This window comes from Mycteria americana, chromosome 3 (assembly GCF_035582795.1).
Source record: "Mycteria americana isolate JAX WOST 10 ecotype Jacksonville Zoo and Gardens chromosome 3, USCA_MyAme_1.0, whole genome shotgun sequence".
NCBI classification, from domain to species: Eukaryota; Metazoa; Chordata; class Aves; order Ciconiiformes; family Ciconiidae; genus Mycteria; species Mycteria americana.
Window position 1 is genome coordinate 108,375,874 of NC_134367.1, and position 24,275 is coordinate 108,400,148.

A 24,275-nucleotide genomic window follows, 5' to 3' on the forward strand; every position below is an offset into this window, starting at 1 on the left:
TTGGATATAATTGCTGGGCAACTCTATGACAACTCCAAGAAAAAGATGTGGATTTTATGCCAAACTCCATCTGAAGGATTTCAAGCTCAGCTTTCTCACCAAGTAGTGGAGTCTTAAGCACTTAACTACTCAGCTGTTTACTGTATTGGGATCAAGGGCATCCTTTGTACAACTAGGAACACAAAATTTACAGGACTGGAGTGAGGGAGAGCACAAGCAAGAGAAACAGGATTTTGTTAATCCAATGATGAGGTCACTTACCTGGGAGGGGGGAAACAGGCTGTACTTTGAGGACTGTATATGTATTTTACATGAAGCAGTACACAGAGTTTATTAGCAGTCTTGGAAGCTTGAACAGAACTAAGCATAGCCTATAAAGTGGTGGATTGAACAATTTCTGTCTAAGGTCCTTTGTAAATAATTGAGCAAAGCTTTAAAATGGCAGCCGTAAACACAGAATGAAAGTAAGATTTTTGTGCATGTGGTTTCTTGTTTTTTCCAGATTCTTGATATTTGCAAAATTGATTCATTTCATAACAGAATTTTGCATGGTGAAAGCTTCTGTTTAATCCTATTTTAAGTGTCTGTTTAATCTTATTTTAAATGTGCTGATCAAGCTATGGTTTGTGTACTTGCCAGAGAAATTATTCTTGATTTGTGTTATAGTTTTAAGAGAAATGAGCATATTGAAAATCAATAGAAATTCTACATCCACATCTGTGGATATAAAATGTTGATGTAATAGTGATGCATGCCAGCACTTGTGTATTTCTCAGTTTATAACTTCAAAGTGAAGAAAATGCAAATGTATTGTACTTCAGTGCATGACTAAATTAGGGTATTAAAACAGGTTCTTTATTATGTTTACCTCTAATTTTGACGGTTTAAAAAAACTCACTTGCTATTAGCCAAATTTACAATGGCAGTTTTAGGTTTCTAGGAAGCTCTAGTGACCTCTGTAAGAGGTAATTCAGTGAACCTGTCACTAATAATTTCATTCTGCAGCTAATAGTAATGGGTTTAATCCAGAAATTATGAGCTGGGCCCCCCTCCCCCGAGGGAAGTATTTCTTTCCATCTTTAAACGTAAGGGGGGTGAACGTAGTAAATTTAATAGGACTTGGCTGTTCTTTTATTTTTGAAGTCTATGAGGCTTTTGCTAAGTACTATATAGAATTTAGTAATACACAGCACAACTTTTCTTGAATTACCTCCATCTGAAGGCAGACATGTGCTTCACCCATGCCATTTTAATGGAATACAGCTTTGTTTGCTGTCACTCATATGTTTACCTGCAGCCTTGCAAACTAGCTCATGATGGATGGTATCTTTTAGATGTGTTCTGTCCACAAGAAGCCTGACCATTTCAGTCGTGCTCTGACTGATAATCTGAAGAGTATCGATGCTTCTGCTCAGTGTTTACAGTAGCCATGCAAGTAGATTAGTAATGCAGCACTTACGAAGGAAGTCATAGAAGATAATGACGTTGAACTGTTGACTTGTTTAGCTCTGAAAGAAAAAGTGCAGTGGTTCAACATGAAAGCAAGAAACCTGGGAAAATGCCTTCAATGGCTTTACCAATTGTACCCAACTATGTTTTAATATTGAATTAGAATGCTAATCGCTGACTTCTTCTCCATCTTGTCCTAATGAAAGAAATTCCTGCATGTAGGGGACTGGAATTTCAGTTTGTAAGCATTTCAAACACAGCCCTTTGTTTCTGCTTTGTTACTTTGTGAGAATTTGAAACTAGTTCAGCAATGACTTGTTTTATAGAAAACTTAGAACCAGAAATTGTCATGCTTATCCCTTCGATTTGGAGTTTACTTTAGTTATATTCTGTGTACTACATGCTTTTTCTTAAGCAAAAAATTTTAAAGTTTCTATTTAGTGCTAACTATCAACTCCAAAGCCTATTGCTTTTACACTGTGTACTACAATATACACATTATATGCATACATTCTCCTAAGTGGACCTAAATCATCAATGCCACTGACCGAAGCACATCTCCCCACTCCTGCTGGTTATTCTTGCCTGTTATGGTCTCCATCGTTACACCAGCAAACAAGCTTGTGCAGGTATGTGGTGAGTTGAATTTAGAACATTTATTGGGATTAAAACTAATCTGTGAGGAGGAAGTGTGTGGGTGAGCATCTTGGCACATGTTTGTGTGATAGGTACTTGCCTCTTAAAATTATCGCCTAGCTTTGAAATTCCTTGTCCTCTGACCTTGGGCCAAGCATTCCAGGTTCCTTTTTATCCCTTCTTCCCTGCCCCCTTCCCTTTGAAAGGCACAGCTTGCTCTCACCCCTGGCTTATAATATGCCAGTAACCAAGGAGCTCAGGGTCACCTGTTTCTACTCGCCGTGCACAAATACTGTGGGTCCTGCCTGACATCTCACACTCACTTGTACTGGAAAGGTGGGAAGAATGCTGGTGGATATTACAGTCTTTTCTAATGCCTAGCAATAACTTTGTTTGCATTTGGCTTTGAGTACTATGACCAGATCAATGTGATACCTTTTTTGGACTCTGAAGAAAAAAAATGTAGTGATATGTCATGCACGCATGAAGAACAAGTCATCCAAAATTGACTGGGATGCTTTCCTCAAGGTTAGATTATTTTTTTTCTTATCTTTGTCTCTAAAGCAAACTCTTTGGGAAAGATTTATTTGCTGGTAGAGTTATACATAAGTTGTTTTGGAAAAGGTACATGCAAAGATTAATACATTCTGACAAATGGAGCAATCTTTCTGTGGCTGCTTTTTTGCTTTCAATAGCTGATTGGGCCATGAGTTCTTGCTGGGAAGGTCAGTATCTTATGCATGGATTGCTCATATTAAAATATTATCTGGCTGATGACTGTTAAGTGCTGTAGACTAAACAAGGCTTTTCTGTTAAATAAGATTTAAAATTGTAAGAAGAATATTCAGGTTTTAAAATCTGAACACTGCTATAAGGGTTCAATGGCTTGGTAGTAAACCATTTCTTAGCTTTATTAAAATTAGCTGTGCCCATGCCCTGGAACAGGTACATGGCCCAGTTAAGTGAGCTGAAAGGGAGGGACCTGCAAAGGGACCAAACTTTTCTCCTAGCCACGGAACGGCTGTGTAGCTGCTGCTGCCGCAGGGCTGCCAGAAGTCTTCAGCGGCTGCTGTATGCCTGTCTCCGTGTCTGATACAGAGGTGGTTTACTGGTGCTGACTTTGTACAGATGTGGTACTGCTGGTATACACTCAGTAGCTCTTATTTGCCAGGATATAATAAAAATCTCTCCACGGTTGTACTCTGTAATGACCAAAAGTGAGACTAATGTTCTCTCAATTCCCATACCCTGGTTTCCTGTGCAGAAGACTGGTACCAGTCCTGCTCCTTCAGAGTCCTGGAGTGCTTCATGACCCTCAATTCCTGGGTGCAGAAAGAAACTGTACTCCTAAATACATTTCAGCACCTGATCCTCTTCAGATTCCTTAATTCTTATGTGAAGAGAGTTAATCTGATACTACAATTCATGTAACCAGTAGAGAACCAAATCCTATTCCAATGAATCTCCTAGAAACAGAGCATGTATAGTACATATAAAATGGGTAGCCTGTAGTAGTTGGAAAAAGCAATATTGTCTAACTGAATTGGCACATTCATCAGAGACTGTAGCAGAAGTAATCTAATTGAAGTCTGATCTTGAATTCGATCTTTAAATAGCTATCCAACTGTACTTATTGAATGTAAATCTCAAGAGGTACCATCGGGTTTGAAAAGCCTTCGAGTACATCTTAGACATTTGGTCAATACTGGGCATATACAATGTAAAAATTTGGTTTGTTAAATGGACCTCATGCAGAGAAATAATATATCTGGGTTTGTAATACAACCATAATGCAATCTCTGTATACCCTGTGCTTTTCCAAAGGGTTTTTTTATTTGAGAATTGATCAGGAAAGTATACAGTTGCAGTTTTGTACTGACAAGAATACAGCTCAGAACTGTGTAGCTCCAGGGAACCTGTGTGCACTGCAGAAAATGCCAAATCAGGTTTTTGAGAAGATACACCTCAATATCCCTAGGCATAATACAAAAGGAATAGAGATAGCATTAAAAAAAAAAAAGTAGGGGAATATTACATAGATGTTTCATAGTTTAGACTTGTCTCAAGGTTTTTGACTTAGAGCAGCAGGTAAAACAGACGTGTATCAAACTAACTTCAGTGAAAAACTTTGGAAACTGTGACTTGTGTATGATGGGCGGTAACTGTAGTTTAGTCTAAACAGTGTGAAATCAGAGGGTCCCAGAGAAATCTGACATCTCCTTCTAAAGCTGTGGAGGTTGGTGCTCTGAAAGGTCTGGTTCTTGATTTATCTGAACATATGAGAAATTCCCAGGCTCACATCTGTTTGCTAAGAGACAGATAGAAAAGATTGACTTCCCATTGCAGGAGCTGTGTTTGGGTAACCCTCTGGCAGGCAAGCAGCCTAGTGAGCAAACACTGAGTTTGTGCTCAAATAGCATTTTCTCTTGCTTGTCTGTCAGGCCTTCGTTAGTGTATCAGTAAAGCTCACATCAAATAAAACCTCCTCTATGGGCTCTAGCAATGGCTGTTTACTCCAAACACTTAGATCTTTTTTTTTCTGAAGAAAAAACAATCAACTTTGGTGCTTATTTCACTTTCCTAATGAGGAAAGGTGAAGGTGTGATGTGGGTTGTTCACAAAAGGGGGGAGCCCTTTCATTGGCTCCCCAAAAACCATTATTTGAAGGTTTAGGCAGTTATTTTTCTAAAGGATTTTCAAAATTGAATAATTAAGAAGCTGGTAGGGGTTTTCTCTCCTGTTACTTTTACTAAGCCAAGGGAACAGCATGCTAGGTTGAAGGTTGAACTTGAAATAGGTAGAAGAAATGTTTTACAACTACAGTCATCACCTAATTTGCTCTTAAATGAGTAGTGAGAACCTTCTACTTCCTTTAGCTGTGGAAGTGAATGAAATGAACAACAAAATTTTCTGATATCTGCAACATAAATGTTTATTTTGCACATATGTGTTTATATTGCACACGTATTATATGGCAGTACTTATGCAGTTGCAATAAATATTGATGTTACATTTTTAGTTTCCCTGAAATTAAGTGTGAAACAATGGTCCCTGTCTTAAAAGTAATTGATACTTTAGTGTGTTAAAAGAATCCCTTATGTTTCAAGGCTGCTGTTTTCCTGAACTGAGAATATGAATCTGAAAAAGTGACTTTTCCTTTGCTTTTCTAGCTGAAATAGAAATAGTGGTAGTTTTGTTTTCTGGACTGTTGGTGTATGAATGCCTCCAAATGAAGGGAGAAATGCAGTTCTTTGTTATTTCTTTGATTATAGACAAGTTAATCTTAACATGGTAATTACTGTAACAATATTGGTAAAGTGCATTTTTCCTGTCACTTGGAAAAAAAATTATACTGCAATAGTTGCTTTCACTGTAACATCAGGATTAGTAGTTGTAATTTAAATACTGTTGTCATACAAGTGATGGAATTACTGCTTTTTATGTCACTTGTTTATTTTATGTTCAGATAAAGCATTCTGTTAGTTTTTTGCCTCTGGTCAGTTTGGACTATTTTACAAGTGACATTATACATGTGTGCACTTACATAAGATACACTTAAGTGTAGTTAGTTCATAGTGGAAAAGGTACACCTGTGAGAAAGGAATGTGAACAAGAACATGTAACTGTGTGTAAACATGTTTATGCAGCTGCATTTTAATGTAACTTATTATTGGAGCACTCTGTTTAGAGAATAAAACTGTTACAACTGAAGACAAGATATTGAAGGAATTTTTAAAACACTGTGAGCTGTAGATAAATCAAAAGTATAGATCTTCAATTCTGCTTCCAGATTTATTTGTACTTTTAACAAGTTTTCTTCATCTTAGTATCTGAAAACTATTTGAGATGCTAATAAAACTGTCTTACAAACTTTACATGTTAAAGCATTTTTGCAGAGTATTAGATCTGATTTTTTTTGTTTTGTTTTTCATGATAAATATACAACTTTGTTTTTTATTTTAGTAATGTAAATAATTGCTTCCACTGTGGGGAATATTTTAAACTTAACAGCTTTTCAAGACTTTTGTGATGTGGGACTTGAGTTACTGTGGAGCCTCGGATATGCATTTCAATTTGGAGTACATGTGATTTGGAAACATGCAAAATAAAAGATTTATCTCTATTAGATCTTCACTGAAAAATCATTACATTGATGTTGTTCTGTAAGTACACAAGACAGTCTTATATTTCATAAAACTCAACCTTCACATGACCTGGTTTAAAACCTCAAGATCTCAATGAAAAAAAGAGAAATACTGCTAGAGTGTCTTGTTTCAGTTGGGGCGGGGGGGAGACTGGAAAATGTCACTATCATACTTCGAGAGGTTTTTTTAAAAAAATCAATAAAGGAAATAGTTTAGAATCCTGCTATATTTGTTTGCAATATCATACTGAACTGACTCTAATTACACTAGGGACTGAGAGCACATTGTTCTAGGCACTTCATGGGCAATGAAAGACCCTCTTTGCCCCCAAAAATTTATTTCTGTGCTTTGACTTTCAGTGTTATTTAACACTGTGACCTTAAATGTCCAGTTTCCAGAATATTAAAAGAATGTGTTGGTATCTGTTTTATTGAATGTAGTGTGTAGAGTTTAAATTTCCCAATTACAAGCCAGAAGTCTTGTTTATCTAAAAAAAATCAAATAGAGCATGATCAGCAATCATATCTAACATTTCCCCTGTCACTAGTGCTGCAGAATACTGCTTTGCAAGGCTTAAAGATATTTCAGCCTCTATACTCACCTAATTCTCAGCCTTTTTTGAGAATATCAATTATGAAAGATTTTGTGATGAAGTCTGGATGAGTGGAAACTGGATAAGGACAGTCAATTTACTTCACAACATCTATTGATCAGACAACGTTTCATCCTCATGGAGCTAGCAGTCTGAAAATGGAAGGTTCAATACTTAAGGCTTCAGCCATAGGTATATGATGATACTGAATCAGTTTTGCTTATATTACGATCTATATTTATATGAAGGTTTGTCTCCTCCACAGCCTGGGGGGGGCATATAGAAGAATGCCAGTGTAAGAGGATGTGAGTCTTTATGTTTAATACCTTGTATTTAATTCACTTCCTTTTCTTCATCCTGTGTCTCAAAGAAATAAACCCACAGACCTCAGTACAGGGTTTTTTTCATTGCTGGGTGCTTTTGTTGTTCTGTCTTACAGTATTCTCTTTCATCTCTGGAAGGGTAACACAGATTGTGAATTAAGTCCACTCTGTTCAGAGGCTCCAGAATGCCAGTATTGAGAGTTTCCATCTCAGGGGTGATGCCTGATGAACACAGCTGTTCTGTTTTCAGGCTCAGCTTAGGTCTAGGAGCAGATGACTCATGTTTGTGTGGCTGCAGTCTCAGATAAGTCAGTTTATGTCTTCACCTTGTATTTCTGAACCCAAGAGCACTTGGGAGCACCGTGCAGGCACTTGGATCTCTGCAAAATTGTCAGGTGTGGCACAATCAGCAGCTGTCTCTATCTAGTAACTTCCAATATATCAAGCTGACTCAGTCTGATTAACTTCCTCAATGTTTCTCCTGGCATGTCCCATGTACTTCTATAATCTGGAAGATGCCAGTATGTACCCTATGTGCCTCTGAGTAATTAAAGTAGCTGACGCTATCTTGGTATTACCTCAAGTGTTGCATGAAAACATACTTTAGTATGAAAAGTAGTAAATAAATGGTTAGTTCCCTACCATATTTCTCCCACTGCGTTTTTTGTTTTAAATGGCATTTGATAAATTGCCTACTGCAAGTACTGTGCTATAGCGTCTAGGATGCAACAGAGAATATTGTGTCCCAGTAAAAAACACCAGTCAGGAAATTCTGTAGGTAGATAGGAATTGTAGTAAAAATTCAATGTAGCTATAATAAAATACTTGCAGAGTACATGTGCCATGTGCAGAACTCATTCTGTCATTTTAACCTTTAATTAGCTCTTTACTTCTATTCCATGTTCCCTTATTCTCCCCAGTTCATTAGCAATTCAGCAGAATTTCTACAGCACCTCTGGTGCCCTCTGTCTGGCCTTCAAGGATTTCAAAAGCCTCTGTGCTTTTTCCCTGACTGCTCGTATAGTCCTTCAGCATCTGTTTGTCCCCAGAGCACCCAAAAAGGCCACCAGCTCTCCTATTAATATCTAACACTGCCACAGTCCTTCAGTTTCTTCTGAATCTCTCTCTTGTTAAAAGACACTGCTCTGACGAGAAGAATCTGTGATTAATGTCATATTAAGCTCAGAGGCATGTGAAGGCACCCAGCCAAGAAAAGGTACAGAGAATAGCTGCAGCTGCTGTGTTGGAAGGGTGGTAACTCGGTAGCACCTCTTGATCATGGGCAGCCAAAGCTAGCAGAAGTGGTTGGTGCGTGATGGCATTGCCTGGTGTCCTCAGTTTAGCCTCAGGAGAGGCTTTGTATCTTGTTTGAATAGAGAGAATAGTCAAACTTCATACGTTACAACACAGTATGTCAGCTGTACTTTGTAAATAAAAATATAAGCTTCAATTTTTTAGGCTTATATATTATACAAACTAGAATTCCTTTGGATCTCTAATATGGTTATCATCATAACAGTATTTATTTTTTCCTAAAGATTGTATGTAGAATTCTGGGAACTATAGTAGTATTTTTACTATTACTTGATTTTATTAGTTAAGCATACTATGAAAAATGTTATTTTAAAATCTCAGTAAAAAAAGCCGCTTATCATGATAAGTTATAATAAGAGATGGTTTGCCTGTTTTTTCTATGTTTAAAGGATTTTTCTTTGGTCAGAATATGCGAAGTATTTTTGTTTGCCTGGAGCAGCATGTCTGTCTTCAAGGGCTTGAAGTTCCAGTCACAAATTTTTAAGTAATCTGTGAAATCTAAAAATAATAATTAATCTTCATGATGGTATAATAGCCAAATTGTATTCTGCTCATTTTCTTTAATGCATAGCGCAGCTTTGAGAGTTCATTTTATTTATGATAAAATTCTGTCGCTTGTAAAATTGTATTGATAGATCCATAGGTAGATGGAACTTCCTGATGGATCGAGAATTGTATTGACTTAAAGGCTGAATTAGTAGTGCAGATGTCCTGCAGATTGTCTACGTATATGCATTTCCAGGCAGTGGATAGAGCAGAGTGTTATTCATTTATCTTCTTGAGGCCTCCACAGACCAAATTTGACATCCCTGATCTGCCCTGAATCGGTCTAAATTCTTCCATCCTTTTCCACCTTCCCCCAAATCTCCTGTACCTGCGCTCCATATGCTGCAGAGCTCAGTTGTCTTTCCTAATCGCTTACAAATGAAGAAGTCATCATTTCTCTGATGTCACTGGAGATGAACAGTGGGATAAACAGCAACATTAAAAGTTGAATGTAGTGCAGAAGGGGATGTTACAGGGTGTATGATGGAGATGTCAAAACCAGGAGTGTGCTGGGGGGACATTGGACAATTAAGGCTCTGCGGGGCTAGAGCATAGCGTGGGGGAAAGGTTTCTCGGCACTCACAGCGCTGAGTTTGCTTTTTAGGTACTGTAAAGGCAATAACTGACTACAAGTTCGTATTTCAAATATATGATACAGTATTTAAATCCAATTTGCACAGGAATCATTTTATTAAGCATAACCCATGAACATACATTATACATTCATTTTACTGTCGTCCTTGGGAACAAAGTAGCTGCAGTAAGTTGATGTGCTAAGATATAGTAACACTATTTTGTGCAGTACATATAATTGAAGAGCTTTAATAGATTGTAATCCTTTAGATTTTTATACTACTTTTCCTCCTAGATATCAAAGCAGTGAGCAAATATTGTGCCTTTTGGTCACTTCTTTGAGGTGGTTAGTAAATACAAGTGATGCAGTATCTGCAGTGAACTGATATACAGTAATATTTACATATTTAAGAAATAGTTTTATTAGTAGATAGGTTTTTAAAAAATACCTAGTTTTGTGACTTTGGAAAAGTAGCTTTGAGATTATTCTTGTGGTGCTTCTGGGTATATATTATGTGTTTCATATTCAGAAAGTGAATACCATATTGTAGTCCTACTTCCACTTTGAATTATGGTTTAAAGTTATCTGCTTTGTAGTATTGCTATTTTGTTCAATAAATTTATCTGAGTTTCTTGTGTAAGAACTGTCCTGGATGATTAACGCTGAATGGCTCTACCTTGGATGGAAAGCAAGTTTTCTGTTAGAGAATCCGTTAATGTTAGAAAAATGATGTTCTAGAAAGGATGCTGATGGTGTGTGGGATGTGGAGACAGCAGCTGATGCCAGTGAAATTTTCTAGTTGAAGCTAAGTGGGAAAGGCAAGGAACACTGGTTTAAAAAAAACAAAGTTTCCCCTTAGAAGTAGGGAAGCAGCACAGTCCCTCGCCACCTGTTAAAGACCAGATCCAATGAGCAGGAAGAGCTGCTTTGTGTAAAAACTTGGACCAGAGTTAGGATGCATAATTCTAAGGTCACACTGAGGGAAACTGAGCCCCAGTGTTTCCTTTGGTAAGATTTTTTTTTTTACTTTATGAAGAGTAAAGATGCTTGTGGATGAGAAATTCCTTTTGCTACAACCAGCTCAACTTAACCCTGAAATCAGAGCTCCTGTATTTCAGCAGAGAAAGAGAGTTCTTCTAAAAAAGCCAGTCCCAGGTGGACTGTGACCTGCTTTGGAGTGACAGAGGACTGGTTTGCATCTGAAGTTTGCATCTGAGGTACCTAGAGCTGAGGAAAAACCAAGAGTCACCTCCCAAAACATGAGGCTTATTCACACGTGAGGTTCAGTAGTTAGTTTGAGCATACCCTGGTAGAGCAGGCTGAGACCAGCTTGTGGCATTTCCCATAGCAGTATTTTAAAAAGTTCCTCATAATACAGCTCTGCAAATTGAGTGAGTACAGTGTTCCCCACCTTAATACTGAGCTCTTTCAAAACATGACCTGCTGCTTTATTCTTGAGGTCCTAGGATTGAGGGTTTAAATATCCCCAGAATTTAGCAATCTCTGCTTTTTCATTTTGACTTGTGACCAGGCTATCTTCTCTGCTCATGGAGTTTTCAGCTTTTTGCATTAATAGTCTCTAATAATTCAGCTTCTATTTATAAAGCCTTTTAAACAAACATATCTGAGGAGTATGTGGAGATGTTCACTTTTGGACTACCAGGTCCTCAAGTGCTCAAGTGTGAAGGAAGCTCAAGACAAGACCTTTTGGGTACAAATATCTTAAAATCTGGTGGGGTAAAAGCCCTGTTTTTCCAAGTCGGTTTTATTTGTTGTTGGAGAAGTGTCAGCGATTTGTTGCTGCACAGAGGTATTTTGTAAGAAGTGCCCGACAACCAAAGGATGAAGTCAAGAGCACGGGGCTGGGGGACGTGACACGTTTGTTAGGAACTAATGGGGACCGAAGTGAGTTTGAAAAACACTCCAATGATACTCGCTGCTGTTCTCGGTGTCCCGCCTTGCTCAGCTCTTCCCATTTCAAAAACGCTGGTGGCAAGGTGATGCCACTTGTACTTTCCGGGTGAGCACGTGTGTTTGAAGCTGGAACCAGAGCAAGGCGCCCTGCGCTCGCAGGTCCCACAGCTCCAGTGGGCGCAGGCAGACAAAGCTGCAGAGTGCGGCTCGAATCTCCAAATCAGCCTTAACCAAGCCAGATCAAAGAGGGCTGGAACCAAGGGCGGGGAGCGGCCCCGGGGCTCCCGCAGCAGCAGGGAGGAGCCGGCGGGCCGCTGCCAGCTCCCTGACCTGCCGCGGGGAGGGGCGGCCCCGGCCCCGTCTCCCCGCGGCCCCGCAGCGGCTCGGCTCGGCGCTCCCCGCTCGGGGCCATTGTTGGGGCGAGCGGCGAAGCGGACCCGGCTCTCGGGTGGCTGCGGGAAGAGCGGGCGCGTAGGCGGGGGGTACCTGGATCGAGAGGGGACTGCTTTCTCCTTACTGCCAGTCTACTCCGGCTTGGGTCTGGTAAGCGTTAAGAAGTGTCTTACGTTGGATTGCTTCAAGTCTGGCCGTGCGTTCCCGTAGCGTATCTTAGGTTACAGCTGAAACAACTCGGGCTTTCAGAAGGCGTTAGGATGTAGGTTTAGCTAAGGCTATTGTGTACCTTCAGTTTACTTACAGTAAAATGCTACTTTGTAATGCAAGTAGACTCCTGGGCTTGTAAAAGACTACGGCGGGGTAGAAATGCCGGGGAGCTTAGAACAGGACCCTGCTAGCGCTGAAGAGCTGGTGAGAAAGAAAAGCACCCTCCCCCCCTACTCGAGATCCAGCTATCTCAACAGATGCGCTATGATAGAAGTGGTACACGGGGTTTATCATTTGCCCTTCGGAGCGCGGCTCAGCAAATGGGAGACTTAAAACCAATGTACGCTTGGGAAAGGAAGCGGGGGGGAAAAAAAATCAGTTCTCGCATGCTTAGCTTTCAAAGAAAATGATTGTTGGACTGCTAGTGTAAAACTGGTTTGCTATATTTTCTGTAGCTAAATGCAAAGAATGCTCTGCATTTATCAAATAGGTGTGACTGCGGGTGCATACCTGCTTAATGTGTCCTGGCATTCTCACCAAGTGTTTTGCTTGTTTAATATATGGTAGTTGTAAAATTATGTTAGTGCTTCTATTAAAATATGGAGAAAAAATTGCTATTATTAGTAACAGATTATTTAAAGATATTCAAACATAGCTTTTAAATTTGGACAGAAAACAAAAAATCTGCTTCTAAACAGATGGTTGAGAGGCTTCTTAACCTCTTATGTAACACTAATATAGTCAGGATGATGGTAGGCATAGCTGGAGCTGTATCCTAGAGAGTATTGCTTTTGTGTCCCTCTACAGCTGTAATAATTTAAATGTTAATCCTACAGCATGATGAAGTAAAATCCTGTGGAACTTTCAGTGCGAGTAACTCCTTTTACATCCAGAAAGAAACATATTTGGGTTCCCCCAGTGTAAGCGGGATTAGAGCTATTTTGGATCAGAATATTTGCAATTACAAAACTTACATGTCTTTCATATGGTAATAGAAAGTCAGGAAGTTGTGCAAATAAGATTTAGTGTGATGACAGTGCTGCAGTTGTAAGCAATGTTTGGGTTTATTTTTAACAGCTTTCCATGCTCTTAAACTGTGCTGAGGTATACCTGCTTTCCAGAACTATGCACATTTTTTCTTGAAGTAGCATGTTTTGTTCCAGTCATTTCTGCTTGTAGCTGTATCTCTTTCCAAAACTCAGAGTATCTGAAGCTTTTTCGGATTTTCTTAATACTTTTTTTTTTCCTATTTCCCCTGTGTTATGCTTAAGTTATTTTTAAATAAAATTTTAGGATTATACAAAACTTCTGCAAGAGAATTTTCAGGGCTTCTTGTTGTTGTTTCTATCTATAGTTTAATTATATTTATTATGAATTCTGACTTTAAAAAAGACTTTGTAGTTAAAGCACTGCAATTGATTTCTTTAGTCAAAGCCCTGCAAATGATTTCTCTAAATGGTCTGCTGTTGGTTTACTGTTTGTGCCAAGAGAAGTAACTTTAGCTTAAAAGCAAAGCAAAATCTATTTCTGAAGTTCTGGAGAATATTCTTTTTTCCCACCCTTTGCAGTCTTTCCCAGCTCCCTCACCCTACAGCTGTTGCTGCTGGGTCAGTTCGTGTGCCAGCTTGGCAACCCTGGTTTGCTAGTGCCCATCTGTAGCGTGAGCTGTGGTCCTGGCACGGTGACATCTGGAAACCGTCACAGGAATTGCAATTCCCGAGCTAGCCTGCGACGCAGGAAATGAACTCATGGTGTCTCAGGTTCAAGACGGGACAGCTTCTCAACCTCTCAGGCTGCGGAGAGGGATGGAAAGGCTAGATGGCTTTTGAAACACTTGCTACAAAATGGAGGAGGGGAAATTTCCCTTCTGAAAATCTCTTCTGCTTCGTAATTGTCTTCTAACTACTACTGAGTGGTAAAAGTACTTAGGTTGCTGAAAATCTGCTCATTAACAGGGAGACACTGGTTAAGAAAATGGGTGTTTATAGACTGTGCAGAAAATAAACTGACTGTAATGGCATTTCTCAAAAATAAGAGCTACGTTGTATCAATCCTCAAAGTGAAGCAGTTGCATTAATAAGTATATCGCCTAAACTTGTGTGCTGATAAAGTAAGAATTGGGAATCTTCTTGAAGATTAAATACATACTTTTAAAATATACTTTAAATACTTGAAAGAGAATTGGAAAGGACAGGGAAGGCTTGTTCTAGGAAGTGTCTATATTTTGTATAGTGAAGGATTTTCAGGGAAGACCTAGTGGTTAACAGCTGAAATGGAAAAGCAAGAATCAGGGTATTGAGAGAAACCAAGCACCACATATGAATGCATAGGGGTAAGAGCTAGAGAATTTGAAAAATGTCTAGCTGAGAGCCAAAAATGGAGATCAACAGCCATAAAACATTAAAAAGCTGCTTGACTTGCTAAAGACCATTGCAATGATAGATAACTAGATGTCTCCCATAAAACCCAGTATCAAACACCAGGCACCACCTGTTACTCCTGCAAGCACTGAGAAAAAGCAAAGATGCAAAGAATTTTGGTGATGTGAAGGGAGGAGAAAACCCTCCTCAAGAGTGGCTGTGCACTGGCTGGCACAGCAAACGAAGTCTGGAGAGGATTTAACTGAGCTTACAGATTGAGACCGTGTAACCCATTTGCCACATTAAAAAACTTCAGCATCTTAAGGGACTATAAGTCCATTATAATGTTTCATCTGGAAGGAGACTTAATAGGTAGCACTGGGATTGTTAAATGTTGCTTATTTCAAGAATGCACTACTTTTAGAATCCAGCTGTTTTAGATGAACTTTTGACATGAAAAGAGAGTTTTGTTACTTCAGACATCATATTCATCTCGGAACCATGGTGCTTTGTAGCTGACAGGTCTGCAAGGTCCAGGAAACCTGGACTGGTTCAGCTGGCTGAGTGGTGCAATGCTGACTACAGCTGACAGGCTTTAGATAACTTCCAAATGAAATTTGAGTTTTGTCCTACCCTAAATGAAAAATGTAAAGTCTTATAACCAGCTTATTTTAGTGCAAGGTACAGATTTTCGGGAATTTTTTTTTTCTTACGTGGTTAAAATAACCCTTGACACTTAGCTGTTTTCTGTCATCTTCTAAAGATCTATAAATTATCTATACTAATATACTAGGTTATACTAAATTTCCACTACATCAGTCCCTCTTGAATTTGCACTTCTGTCATTCTCAGTTGCAGGCATTATGAGCCCAGATGGGATTTGTTGAACCAATGTTTTTTTTAAGTCTGTGTGTTTTTGGTTTGTTGTTTTTTTTTTTTTTTTTTTAAGCAAAGAAAGCAAAGAAAAATTCTTTTGGTTGCAGCCAAAGGAACAGGTGAACTTAATCCAAGTCTAAAAAGAACACGCTAGTTAGGGAACACCAAATCCTACATAGTTTCAGTGTGGTACAGCATTACTTGATTTCCTGAAGGGCTTGCAATGCAGATGGCAGATGTCTGCTGGGTAAGCTGTGTTCATTGTTAGCTCCACAAATAATAGAGGGATTACTCCATAAAACTGTCACTAAGTAACATTGCCTCTACAGACCGTGGTGCTTTCCAGATATGATGTTCTTCCAAGCTGTTGTTTTGAACTGCATGGCTAAAGTGCTTTCTTAGCAGTTACTGTTATCAAGCGTGCAGTAATTAAAGATAATTTGAGTTTTCTTTCCTTAGCAGTCCAGCTGGCATAATTTCTAAATAGATGTTAATGTTTAAAAATACTGTGTGTCCAGCTAGAGAGGTGGATACCTACATGTGATGTATTAAACATGTAGGTTAACACTTTTTCTAATTGTATTTAATGTTCTGTTAAGTAGCACTGTCTATATTAAAACCTGTATTATTTACAACCTCATTATTTAGAATACCTGTCCATTGCTTCAGAACCTTCAGATGTAAATTGGAATAAGTCTGAAAAACCCCACTCTGTTGGAGAATACTAAATCCTAAAGCATTCAGAGGAATGTAGCAAAAACAAACTTTCATAATTGAAAAAATTCAGAAATCTCAAAAGACTGCATTTTGAAACATTTTTGGGTTTAGATTTTTTTTTTCATGATGAACAGGTTTTTTGTTTTCCCAGGTCCATATGTTGTTAAAATCTTACTGTGCTTTTTACTTGTTGCATTTAACTTGTCTGTTTGTGCATCTTCTAAAGGAGGGATTCTCAGTTAACTGTTTCCTTGGGCCATTACATCTCACAGTAAGTTCCCAGTCACTGCAGTTGTGGTAGGGGAGACAAAATACAGAGGGATAAGAATACATTCTAAGAATATATTTTGGTGCAATAGCTGCAAGTGAAGTTTTGCTGACAGTGGAGTTGCAGTCGCTTGTATAGGGTGTAACACAAATGAAGTACCACAGTACATCACTTTTCGTACCCTCAAACATGAGTGAAACAAAACTTGGATAACATTAGACTTGTCAGGTGACATCAAACATCTTACATTTGATGTAAGAAAAGCTACCAAACCAAATGAAAAAATACAGCCCAACTTGTATTCTAGAGAATTGGTTTGAGTTCCAGCTCTTCTTAACTGTGATTGAATAAAATACTTAATCAGATGGCTACCTTAAGCATGCAAAGTAGTCTTGCTTACTTTAATATGGCATTGAAAGAGCTTCAAGGTAAGCAGGTTCTTCCATTGCCTTGCTCAAAGACTCCATGGAAATGCACAGAACTCAATAGTTTCTTAATGCTTAGGAAGAAAGAAAGAATCAGCTTGATCTGGTAAAATTTTTATAGCTTGAGATAGTTCATGAACTATCCTGTTCAAAAGGAGAACAAAGGCGGAATTATATGTTGTCATACTGATGATGATGATCTTTGGCTTTTCTTTGAATTTACTAGTTTCTAAAGAGTCTTTCTGTAGTTTGTGTTTAAACTGAAAGGCATACAGGTAAATATTACATCTGTTGAAAATAAAGCATTTTATCTTTGGTCATATTAAATAGAGGCTGCTGGGCTGTCTGGAGCAAAAGTTATAATTCCTGTGTCAATCAGTGTTCATGAGGGGCAGACACACTGACGGTCCCAAGCCTGTACGTCTGTGCTGGGATTGCCCAGCTTCCATGGGTGCAAGTTAGCTTGCATCTCTCTGGCACATGTGTGCCTTGTGCGAAAATGCTTGGTTTCCTTTATAAAGTGATTTGAAACAACACAACTTAATTTTTAGTAGTTAATCTCAGTTGCTGCGCACTGCAGACGTCGTGGGTTTAGAGCAAAAAGGATGATGCATCTGTCTGCTTGAAGGGCTAGATATTTGCAGTATCTCCATACTTTATTTTCAGTTATAATAGTAGTCTGCAGAACAGTAACTTGATCAGTGTACAGCAGTTTCAAGCGATGATATGGATATGTCTAACTTAGAAAGAGAAAGGTAACATCATCACCATGCAGCCTGTCTCTGATATGAGTGAACGTGAAAATAAGCAGCCAGAAATTCCTAAAGTGCTGCCAGACAACTCGAGAGGAGCTTTCTCTGCCTTGATATCCAGCTCTCTGTCCCCTTCAGCAGGCTTTGAAGCTGCCTACAGTGCAAGAAAAAAACAGACTGTTCAAACACAGCAGTATTTCACATAACTAATATGTCTTTTCAGACTGAAACGAAGTTTAGCCAGCCGCTTGAATTTACTCTCTGTGCTCAGTGGAAAGTCCTCCATGGGCTTGACTTGCCTGAGCCAGGGGAGAGGGTACCCAGCAGGAATGTGTGGAATTGGAGGCTGGAAAAAATATGCTCGTCAAGCAGCATATTCTCCTGTTCTGAGTGGTTATCTAAATGAAAGTGATTTCCCAGGGCATCGGGCTCTGCACATGATCTAGAACAAATAGCAGAGGATTAATTTTTGTTTCAGAAGTGAAGGATTTAGCTATGTCTAGGGGAGGTGCTGCACAGGGGGGCTGCCGGGGGTAGCATTCCACTCTGCAAAGCACTTTCTGCTCAGAATTAGCATTCAGGCGATTAAATAGCTCAGCTGGCTGGGCAGGCTTAGCTCTCTGAGCACTCAGGAAAGGTACCAGGGAAGAAAATGAGTTAGAAACTTCCTCACTTATCTGTCTTACTCTGTATGTTGTGTCTTTCTGCACAGTTCAGTGTCTGTAATACAAGCCTTGCAATTTGGACTTGGAATGTTGTTGACTGAATTCAGTATCAAAAAGGTAATGTTAAGTTAGCCAAAGCAGTTGTAATTAACTGATTCTGTTTTTTAAGCAAGTGTTGATTTATTCTTCTAAATAGTACATAATTAGTGTGTGTTCTTCCTCATTCTCTTTTCTCCTCCTCCCTCCTCCCCATGTAACTAGGGAAACAAATTCTTATCTAAGTGTGATGTTTGACCTTTTGTGTTATTTATCAAAATAATAATCTCCAACTTATTTTCAAAGCTTATTAAAACACGATTATAGTTAACACAGTATTTACATTTTGCTTGAAAAAGAGAAAACTTTAGAAGAAAATCTTTAATATCCTTTATTTACAGTACAGTGCATTTCTTAACTGCCTTTGGAATACATGTCACTCAGAAGCATGAGCTTCTTAACCAGCAGTAATTGAATCCTGGGTTTATCTTTTTTTAAGCTTGCGGAAAACATGTGGTTGTATTCTGTCTTAGAATCATAGAATCATTTAGGTTGGGAAAGACCGCTAAGATCATTGAGTCCAACCGTTAACCTAGCACTGCCAAGTCCACTACTAAACCATGTCCCGAAGCGACACATCTACATGTCTTTTAAATATCTCCAGGATATCTTTTTAGTATTCATAACAGTTCATTTTGAGCTTCTACTAAAGACCTAGTCTACCATCCAGAAATTTTGACAGATGTCTGTTGAAGTGGCTTGATTTATTTAAATAAGGCATTTAAAAATAATTTCTTCAAAAATACAAATATGCCTCACTTTCAATAGAAATTGGAGATAGGAAAGGAGGTTACAGAAACCAGCACATTAATGATTATTAAACAATCTCTACTGTGTGGTCCTGTCTCCTGCTGGCTTTCAAAGCACACAAGCAAATTGCAGTGCAAAGTGTGGATGGTTAGACAGTTTATACCAAAATCTGTTTTCATAAACAGTGGCTATTACTTAGTCTTGTGCAAAATGATCTTGTTCCTGTGCATCTCAACCATTGTTAGCTGTGACCCAGAAACTGTCAAATGTCTATTCATTGACTTACATTTTGGTTTAATCACTGAGCATTTATGTAACTTCACTCTTAACTTTTTGTTCAACAAGTGAAAGTCCTTCAAAACATTCCTGACTCTGTGTGTGACTCCTTTCTATTTTCCTGTGTTGTGAAAGTTGAAGATGAGAGAGGAGCTTTACTCATTTTAATCTAAAGTTATTTCCGAGCATCTGAAAACACTGCAGTACTGTAAACTTGGCTTTATTTGTTTCTTCAGGAACATCACGTATCCATCAAGAACTTGGAGCATGGCTATGAGTAATGTTAGTGACTCTGTGGTTCTGAGCAATGGCAGCATCTTGTCAAACGCTACTGGCCCAGGTATCGTTGCAGCTAATGACGGAGATGTTGCAGTCCAACAACTCCCATCCAAGGAAACGTCAAGAACAAAAGTGAGTCCGAATGGCTGCCTGCAACTTAATGGTACAATCAAACCATCCTTTCTGCCTTTAGACAACCAAAGAACTCAGCAGATGTTGTCGCAATGCTGCCACCCTTGTCCGTACCATCATTCTTTAAGTAGCCATAATAACAAGCAAGAATGTCATTCAGTGGTTGGCAACTCAGCACCATCTCCTATGACTTCGTGCTGTGTGCAGCCACATACTGAGTATTCAGCATCTGTTTGCCAAAAACACACCCCCATATATCAGCCTGCCTGCTGTCTTCAGCCCTCCCCATCCTTCTGCCTTCACCATCAGTGGCCTGACCATTTTCAGCATCAGCCTGTGCAGCAACATATGGCCAGGATAAGGTAAGCAGATTGCGTTATTTGTTAGTTCTCAGTATGGGTAACCTTTTCCATAACTATTTCATTTTTTTACCAAAGCAGAAGATCAAAAAGGAAGATGAACCAAATTTCTTCCCCAGTATTTTTACACGTTAATCTTTGATGCATTACCAACTTCTTTTTTTTTTAGAAGAAACCCAGTCAGGAAACTAGTTTTGCTGTGCTATGTGAATATTCCTGAAGTGAATTAGTTCTTTCTGGGTGGAAAAAAGGCTGTTTTTTCTTCTTGGGGATTGTTTAGAAGCTCACTAACTCTTTTACAAGACAAGGTGTACATCTACGTTGTGTGAAGCAAACCAATACAGAGATAGCTAAGACAGCACTGAAAGAACTGGTATGTCTGTATAGTCTAATCAAAACTCATATTTCCTCAAAAAGATGCATTGACAAATACTTTCAACAATTCTGTTCATAAATGTACTGGCTGGTTTTTCTTTGTCAGACCAGCTGGTTCAGTGAGTTGTCCCCATGTCTTTCAGTGTATGTATCTGCTAAACTTCAGAGTTGTGCTAGGATTGAGAAATTTTGGATTGTTCCAGGTTTTAATCCTTTCTGTCCTTCACATCATATGAACTTGCCTCTTTATATCTGCTGGCTTTGGAGTTCCAGTGACAGTAGTCCCAGCTACAAGGAGCAACAATGACAAGGAAAATCTTCTAGAGCCTGCTGGTCCTAGGCAAAATCAGTCAGTCAAAGAGGCAATTTCTAAAAATCAAATTCCCCGTTGCACTAAGACACTTTGAAGCTTTTATGCAAGGTTCTTTTTTTCTGGGTTGCAAATGAACCAAACTGGATGAATTTTCACTGGGGTAATAAAAGCTACCCTTCTCCCTGTCATCCAACATCGGCATTCTTCCTCCAAAACTTGGAGCTACAAGTATTTCTTGGTCAGTTATAATGATTTCGTCTTGATGAAATATATGACAAACTGATTTTAAACTTCTGAAAATATCAGATGGGGACAAATATGTAATGTGGAAAAAGTAAAAGTGAATAAAGCTTTTTTCCTTAAGGTGAAAGCAGATGAAAATAAGGATAATAATACAAAGTGCAAATCAGCTTTCCCCTGCCAGTTATTCCTCTTACAAATGGAAAAAAATATCTTAGTTGTTGGAACTGCTTACAGTCAGATGTGTTTTTTCTACCCCATACTTGTTTAAATGTTAAGTAAAGATGAAAACTTATATATAATTTCGTATGCAGAGGTATGCAGGAGGTTGAGTCATTACAGAATCAGTCAGTCATACTTTTCAAACTGTGTCAAAATGGGTGCAGTAATTTCACTGTTTTTCTCCCTGTGCATCAGGACTGTTAAACTTCATCTGTATTCCATAGTCTTGAGGAAGGGAACAAGTGTGATCCGTAATCTGTTTTTCTGTTCTTAGTCCAGAAAAAAGAACAGTGAAAAGTTCTTCCAGATATGGTAAAATAATGTTTTCCATAGCACTTCACAAGTAAGAAGACTTTGTTTGAACTGCTCTGATTAGAATCTTGAGCCAAGATGCTTTTTTATCTTGCACTTCCTCACCATGGTGTACATGTGTACATAAATGTACATAAATGATAAATAATGATTTATGATAAATGTTCATCTTACTGTTAGCAGTCAAAATAAGGATACAATCTGACCTTAAAAGCACCTGTACTTATTAACTCAGCTATATGCGTTAGCATACTCTACATATCCCTATCAAGTGGTTACTCTTTCATTTCTGGACTTCCTTCTAGCTAAGGCAACTGAATTTTCTCAGTGAGAAGATACTTGCAATGTGCCTCATAGGTCAGCAAATCAAATGAGTCCATCTTCTAAAAGCCACCTAGCTTCTGGTTGCTATTACCTGTTCTTTTAGCTCTAAACATGTGGCAAATAGGACTTGGGTCCCATGCCATGTTGGGAAAGCTGGACTTCTTGTATGCATTTTAACTTCTTAAACTGGCTGTGGCTGCATTAATGGACAATGCAAGTGTCTGTATCATTGTGTTTATTAGCATGGAACTAAAGACTTCTTTCTGAATACTCTACAAGGTGTGTCTAAATGTAATAATCTCCTGTTGCATCATGAATCTAGTTTATCATACTGAGAGGCTGTTATCAATGAAGACATTGGTAGATGGTAAGAACAGGGAGCAACTGGATGCAACCTTGCAGCTGGATGGATATATGCTCAGGAAGAAGCAAACTGTCTCACTGGTAGTTACTCTGCAGTGCTAAAGAGAATGGGTGATAACTGTGTATTCATTTTTTTACATGCTCAGATAACTTTCTGTACACAGAAGAGTAACACTTAGGTGTGTGATACTTTTACGTGATCTTTGTTCCACACTCTAATTTTATTACATTTTGAGCCTATAATCTGCACAACTTCTTCAACAGCTTCTTCTCCAGGTATTTTTCTTACAAGGCTAATTGGAAATCATCCAGCTTTATAAAATGTGCATGTTTTAACAGGGTTATTTAAAATGCACGTTCTCATATGATACATTAATTAAATTCAGTGTGTAGTCAAACTAGCTTTCATTTTGGTTCTTTGTATTTCTAAAAAATGCATGCAAATATTGTTATTAGTTTAAGTTTAAGAGCAGGGAAAAAGATGTGATCAGATAGAGGGGGCGAATGCTATTTGCAAACTGTATCCCTAATGCTTACAGCTCTGGGCAGGTAACCAATTGTTTCAGCACGACAGGTTTTCTCAGGTTTTGAAGCCCAAGGCTTAATATTTGTCAGTGACCTAACATTAAAGGAATGTGGCTCTGGTATATCATTGCAGATTGGATTGTATAAAGAAGACAGATTGAAATAATACCACACTTGTCCTATCCTCTTAAAGCTGGCTGGATCTGGAATTCTGTAGTGTGTTCAGCTTTGAAGTTTAAACTAAATTACATGGAAGTGTCATCTATACACCATAACTTGAATGTCTGAGCAACTGGTAATTTTTTTTAGATTGGTGAAAAAGGCTTGTAGCATAAAAGAAAATATTTTTAGTGGTTGGTGGTTTACAACGTGATTGTGGCAAAGAATTCTATTGTAAAAGTAGGTAAAATAGGTCAACTGTTGGTCATAATGATTCTGGTGATTTGTACATATTTTTCTGAGGGCTGAAAGATCTTGAGCAATGTTTTTTGTGTTATTTTGTGCAAATATTTAAGATGTAATTCATTCAGACATGTTCATATCTCTTTTTTTAGTGGGCATAATATCTTGACCGCATAAACACTCCTTGGAAAATTCCAGCCATGTCTCCATATCAGAATGCAATTGTCCAGGGACTTGATTTGCTTTCTGAAAAATGGTTTCTAAACTTACCTCTTTGGAGCACGATATGATTAGTTCTTCTTTTCAGGTACTATTGGAAGAATTTTTTTTTTCCACCTTGCCCGTTTGGAGGGCTCATGTTGAAGTAGCCCTTTTAGACTGAATGCACTTACATATCTCAAGAAACCCATGGGGCTTAGAGCCACTGGGAAGGTGGGTAGTTATTGCCCCTCCTTTGCTACCATCTGCTTCTCTAATCATCAGCAACCTTTAGTGAGTAGACAGTAGAAATGAGGAAGAGGAATCAAGAAAGGCTGTTAATTTGAAGAAGTGGAAGAAGCATGAAGACTGATGCTTGACAACTGGAAGCACTGAGTTAGGAGTCACTAGAGAAGAGTAAAACTATGCAGTCCAGCAGCATGTTTAGTGGGATGAAAGAAGGGTAAAATAAATAATGAAGGGTTGCATATTCTAGCAGAACTAAACACTACAGTAAAGAAATGTAAAACTGAAAAACTCTTAAAATCGTTCCTGGTATTTTTCAAAATCTATTATTTATATAGGAATGTATGCACGTGAACAGGAGCAGAAGAGGAAGAACGTGCGGAGATTGTTCAGTAATTCGTCTCAGGGTTGTGGAAAGCATGGGGTAACGGTGCTGTGCATGGCTGTGTTATCTGGTACCAACTTGAATTGCTTCTCTCAGACTTGTATGTGAACTTTTTAATGGGAAAACACCAGTTAAAAGCTACCTGTATCCTTGCTAATCTTGATGCCAACTCTTTTTGAATCTCTTTGGTGATACAGTTCAGAAAACTTGGGTCTATGGACTTGGAGACAAAAGGTAGGGTAGAAGAGGTCAGGGAGCTGTGAAACTGCTCCAAACTGTCAGTGCGTGTAGTGCTTGCACTTCTGCAATATTGAACCAA

The 24,275-nt window shown here is 38.6% G+C and overlaps 1 protein-coding gene across 10 annotated transcripts in view; it reads left to right on the forward strand.

The window, feature by feature from the left end:
- Positions 1–24,275, forward strand: part of DISP1 (dispatched RND transporter family member 1) — a 92,931-nt gene that overhangs the window by 37,562 nt on the left and 31,094 nt on the right. For 9 of the 10 annotated variants that reach the window (XM_075496483.1, XM_075496482.1, XM_075496486.1 and 6 more), the window contains one exon: positions 19,518–20,054. In XM_075496483.1, the coding sequence (XP_075352598.1) occupies positions 19,549–20,054 (506 nt within the window). In that variant the 5' untranslated portion in view covers positions 19,518–19,548. Of the gene's footprint in view, positions 1–11,835; positions 12,037–19,517; positions 20,055–24,275 lie in introns of those variants that run through there. The other variant, XM_075496487.1, reaches the window with a different exon arrangement.